Below are 5,287 nucleotides of genomic sequence, written 5' to 3'. Positions count from 1 at the left end.
CATCTCCTGCCCATGTCAAGGCAATTTTAAATAAGCTTAGCAATCACCTTTGCTGTTCGACCTAATGTGCATTCTAATAGGTATTTGCATACAGTAGGATTAAATTGATTTGGGGTGTTCAGTATTGCAGCAGTGTTTGGCAACAATCCCCCCCCCCACTTTTCCTTCCTCTACCCCCTTTCTCTCCCATCTCTCCCCCTTTCTTTCGGGTCTCTGTTTAATGAGGCAAATTATACACTCTAACTTCAGCTTCCATGCTCCAGTAAATTATATTAAAACATGGAACGCACGATTGTTCAGGGAACTGAAGGGAGATGAAAGTATGGTGAAAGCATTATAAAGAGCTACATTAACTCATCACCATTACATCATTCACATTATACTTTAGCTAACACCAAATCCCATTTCACTCAGTGTCTTTCTAATCTGGTTAAATTCATCTGATGATAACTAGAACAAAATAATAAGAGCCGACACATACTGAACAGATTATAAAAAAAAAAAAAAAACTTGGAGTCACGGTATGTCTGCCTCTACCTCTCTCCCATAGCTGTCAAAAGAGCAGCTCACTCCCACTCACCCCCCAGCAGAGGCTGAGGAGTGGAGGGAAAAATGGGAGGAGACAGTCCTCCACACAGTGACGTCACCACATCTGCGTAGTACCTCCGGGTGAAGAGACCTGGTAGTCTTATTGGCCATGCACGTGATGGCCAAGTTGGACGGGATCGGGGGAGCACCCAAGGTGTACGCAGTCTGCTCCAACCGTAAGGTGATGTTGATGGAGTACGTGGAAGGCACACCCATAGATGATTTTTATAAGAGCGGTTACGACATTGACAGTTTTGACAGGATCCGGATTGAGAATGGTGTGCGACGGGAGATGAAACAGATTCATAAGGCCGGTTACATGCACAACAACATCCACGAGGTGAACGTGATGGTGTGCGGACAGCCTGGAAATTATGGCGTTCATATAATTGATTTTGGAAAGAGTAGATTGCTTAATGCCGAGGGTATGAGTGCTGAAAAAATGATGGCCAGGGATCTGAGCCGTGTAGAAGCTATGATTAACTGGCTTAAGTTCTGAAGTGGGTTGTGATGTCACTGGTGGTGTTTGGGCTGGTTTGGCCTTGCTGATGGTCTGGATGCAATCTTGTAGCTGGGTTGCTTACCTATTAATGCTTACCATACCTATGAATACATAGTGAGGAATTAAGAAGCAGGTTCTTGTGGTGTTCCCCACCTCCTAAGACCCGTCAGCCAGTGTGCCTTAACGATTTAATGTGGCTGTCATACCGGGCTTTAAATGTAGCTATTGTTGGGGCGGTCACTACACTCTCGGGGAGTGCATTCCAATAGTTATTGACTCTAGTGGAGAACCAGTTACCCTTTAATGTTGTCCTCCAGTGGTCTGGCTTCTGTAGCTTGAGGTAGTTCCCTCTCAAATCATTCATGTTCCTCTGGAAGAAACAAGTGTAGGGGATGTCCTCAAATCCGGGTAATAGCTTATATGTTTCGATCATGTCCCCTTTGATTCTCCTATCCTGCAGTGTCTGTAGCTCCAGGCAGCGATATCTCTCCTCATAAGGCAGTTGGGCCAATTCTGGGACCAGTTTCGTGGCTCTCCTCTGTACTCGTTCAAATGATTGAATATCTTGTTTCAGGTAGAGACCAAGACTGAGCTCCGTAGTCCAGAATTGGGCGGACCAGGGAGAGGTATAGCGGTACCAGTATCTCTCAGCTGAGCACAGAGAAATTCCTTTTTATAGTCCCCAGGCGACCATTGGTTTTTGCAGTTATCTTGGCAATATGAGTGGATGACTTAAGATTGTTTGACACCGTGACACCCAGATCCTTCTCTTGTGTTGACTTCTCCAGTGCTGTTCCTTTAAGGTGGTAATTGGCCTGCTGGTTGTTGTGACGTATATGCATGGGGTTGCATTTATCTACATTAAATGACAGCAGCCACTTCTTGCTCCATTTGTCCAGACGCTACATATCACGTTGTAGGGTTAGGTGTGGCTTAGTTGTTGGTTTAGCTGTGGTTTATCCTGGTTGCTGGCTGAGGTTTAGTAAAGTTGGTGGCTGAGATTTGGTAAAGTTGCTGGCTGAGGTTTGGTTAAGTTGCTGGCTGAGGTTTGGTTAAGTTGCTGGTTGAGGTTTGGTTAAGTTGCTGGGATGGAGTGGGCCTTCTTCGATGGAACACTGCCTTCTCGTGGCGAAGAGGCTTGCGTATCCCAGTGATCAATGGAGCATTACTAGTCTGGTTCAACTGGACTAGGAAAACTGATTCGCTGTTTGTGGTCAGACTAAAAGTGTTCCCCTCACAGTCATGGCCCGAGCCGGCAGACTGTGTGGTATATATTGGCTCAACATTTCCTTTAAACTAGACCTTTTTTTCTACACTAACAACCCAAAATTCACATCTCTCCATGTTTATTGCCGAGTTGTAAGATTATATTAATAGTAGAATATAATATTGCTAACAAAGACGTGCCTTTTTTCTGCCATGGAGCTAAGTGAAATAAGTTGCAAATGGTAAATAATCATGGCCAGGTGAGTGTAAAGATGGTAGTCATTCTTAACCTGTCGATTACATCTCCCTTTAGCAGGCTTCAGAAATAACTGAAAACTTTTTGAGCAAGTCTCGCTCCTTAGCGTTGTAAAAGTGGTAACTGGGAACTCTGTGTTGTTATTTGCATTAATGATAATAAACGTATAAATAACACAAGTTATTTAAACAAAGTATTACGTAATGAACCTCCACCAACTGCTTGCCGAGGGGATGACAAGGCTGAGGGTAAAAGGTGATGGAGGCGATGAGAAGGCTAGGAGTAGAGGTGCTGGCCAATGAGGCGATGATGTGTTAGGTGAGTGTAGTAAAGGTGATTGGAATGGGTGCAATAGGTAAGGTGTCGCTGGTTTGGTGTAGGGGCGAGAAGATGGCAATGAAGGTACTACACGAGGATTTTGGAAGGTTTCTCCTGCAAGAAGCCATGGTGATGGCTCAGGTGGATGGTGCTGGAGGGGCCCCAAAACTTCACACCATTTGTTCTGATCGGCGGCTGATCTTGATGGAGTACTGTGACGAAACTTGCTTGGACCAGTTTTATGCCACTACCTCCCCCTCCGAGAGGGCGCATATTGAGAGAGATTTCCGAGCAAAAGTTCTGGAGCTGAACAGAGCTGGATACAGTCACCAGGACCTCAACTTCGGCAACATCTTTGTGTGCGGACGACCGAGGTAGCATGAGTTACGTCTGATAGATTTTTGTTGTTCGGAGCCAAGGGCACTCGAGTACGAGGCTGATGATTTGCTTAAGGTAGATATGAAACTTGAGGTGTTGCAAGAGGAGTGTGGTGGCTGAGTTGTGAGTTTGGCTGTGATGATTGTGGACCAACCGAAGGGATGACAGGCACTTCCTACATCGTGCTAAGTCTGTTCTTCGCTCTGCTAAAAATAATTTCATCCGTACTAAATGCTCTCAACTCTCCAACTCGAATTCTTCCCGCTCCTTCTGGCACCTTGCCAAAAACCTTTCTAACAACTTTACCTCATCATCCTTCTCTCCTCTTTCCTACTCTGATGGTTCGGTAGCTATTTCTTTTACTGATGAAGCAGATCTCTTCGCACAGACTTTCTCCTCCAATTCCACCTTAGACGATTCCGGTGCTGTTCCTCCATCACTTCCCGCCTCTGACTTCCTCATGGATGACACTAAAATTTCTTCACCTGATGTATTTTCTGCCATCACTGGCCTCAATACTAACAAGGCATATGAGCCTGATGGGGTCCCTCCTGTTGTTCTCAAGAACTGTGCTTCTGTGCTTACACCCTGCCTAGGCAAACTCTTTCTCCTTTGTCTCTCAACTTGTACCTTTCCTTCTTGCTGGAAGTTTGCTCTCATTCAGCCAGTCTCAAAGAAGGGTGAACACTCCCAACCCTCCAACTATCGTCCAATTGCTTTAACGTCTTGTATTTCAAAAGTTTTCGAGTCAGTTCTCAATAGAAAATTTTAAGGCATCTTTCCTATCACAACCTTCTTTCTGATCGTCAGTACGGGTTCCGTCAGGGATGCTCCACTGGCGATCTTCTCACCTACCTCTCAGACTCCTGGTCATCCTCCTTTCGGGACTTTGGCGAAAGCTTTGCCATTGCACTTGACATATCAAAGGCATTCGATCGAGTCTGGCATAAATCTTTAATTTTCAACTGCCCTCTTATGGTTTCTATCCTTCTATCCGTGCCTTCATTGCTAGCTTCCTTTCTGGTCGTTCTATAGCCGCTGTTGTAGATGGCCATCGTTCTTCTCCTAGATCTATTAACAGTGGTGTTCCTCAGGGCTCTGTCCTATCACCAACTCTCTTCCTTTTATTCATCAATGACCTTCTAAGCTGTAGATCTAACCCTGTCCACTCATACTCTGATGACTCCACCTTTCACCTTTCCATTCGGTTCCCGCAAAGCCCATCTCAGCAGTTACTTCAACAAACAAGGGATGAGGCTATGGCACACCTAATGTCTGACTTGGCTCGTATCTCTGACTGGGATAAAAATAATCTTGTTTTTAATGCATCTAAGACTCAGTTCTTACACCTATCAACCCGTCTAAATCTTCCACAGGTATACCCACTAATGTTTAATGATATTCAGCTTAATCCTGCATCATCCTTGAACATGCTAGGGGATTCATTTACTCGGGACTTATCTTGGAAAGACCATATTACATCTCTTGTAAAATCTGCTTTCAAGAGATTGGGTGTGCTGAACTGACTCCGTTCTTTCTTTACCCCTGCACAATTGTCGACTCTATACAGGGGTTTTATCCGCCCCTGTGTGGAGTACAACTCTCATGCAGCTCTTCTCAATAGGGTGGAGTCAAAGGCTTTTCGTCTCATTAACTCTCCTCCTCTTATTGACTCCCTTCAACCTCTGTCTCTTCATTGCACTGTTGCATCTTTATCTCTTTTCTATCGCTACTTTAATGGTCGCTGCTCCTTTGATCTGTCTGCATGCATTCCTCCATTTCTACAATGGGCTCGTGCACCCGTCTAGCAGCAAACTCTCATCCCTTTTCTGTCCAACTCTCTAATACAAGAATTAACCGATACTCCCAGTCCTTCATTAATGCAGCGGGTCAACTCTGGAACTGTCTCCCTCTGTCTGTATTTCCTGCTGCCTATGGTCTCCAGTCTTTCAAACGCAGTGTGTCCAGGCATCTCGAAATGAATGAATCTTGAATTTGGCTTTCTCTTGTATTTTGTTTTTCTCTTGGAGGGAACTATT

At 44.9% G+C, this 5,287-nt stretch overlaps 1 protein-coding gene across 1 annotated transcript; it reads right to left on the bottom strand.

The window, feature by feature from the left end:
* Positions 1-1,256: 1,256 nt before the first annotated feature.
* LOC145406857 (uncharacterized) lies at positions 1,257-1,932 on the bottom strand. The gene is made up of 2 exons (XM_080277973.1): positions 1,782-1,932; positions 1,257-1,741 (listed from the first exon to the last, which is right to left on the bottom strand). The coding sequence occupies exons 1-2, from the start codon at positions 1,930-1,932 to the stop codon at positions 1,257-1,259; spliced, it is 636 nt and encodes a 211-aa protein (XP_080134099.1).
* Between the last annotated feature and the right edge of the window lie 3,355 nt (positions 1,933-5,287).

Source organism: Coenobita brevimanus, chromosome 8 (assembly GCF_032717465.1).
Source record: "Coenobita brevimanus isolate Jiangsu-jjx chromosome 8, ASM3271746v2, whole genome shotgun sequence".
Lineage (NCBI taxonomy): Eukaryota > Metazoa > Arthropoda > Malacostraca > Decapoda > Coenobitidae > Coenobita > Coenobita brevimanus.
This window is presented reverse-complemented; position numbering and strand designations above follow the sequence as displayed.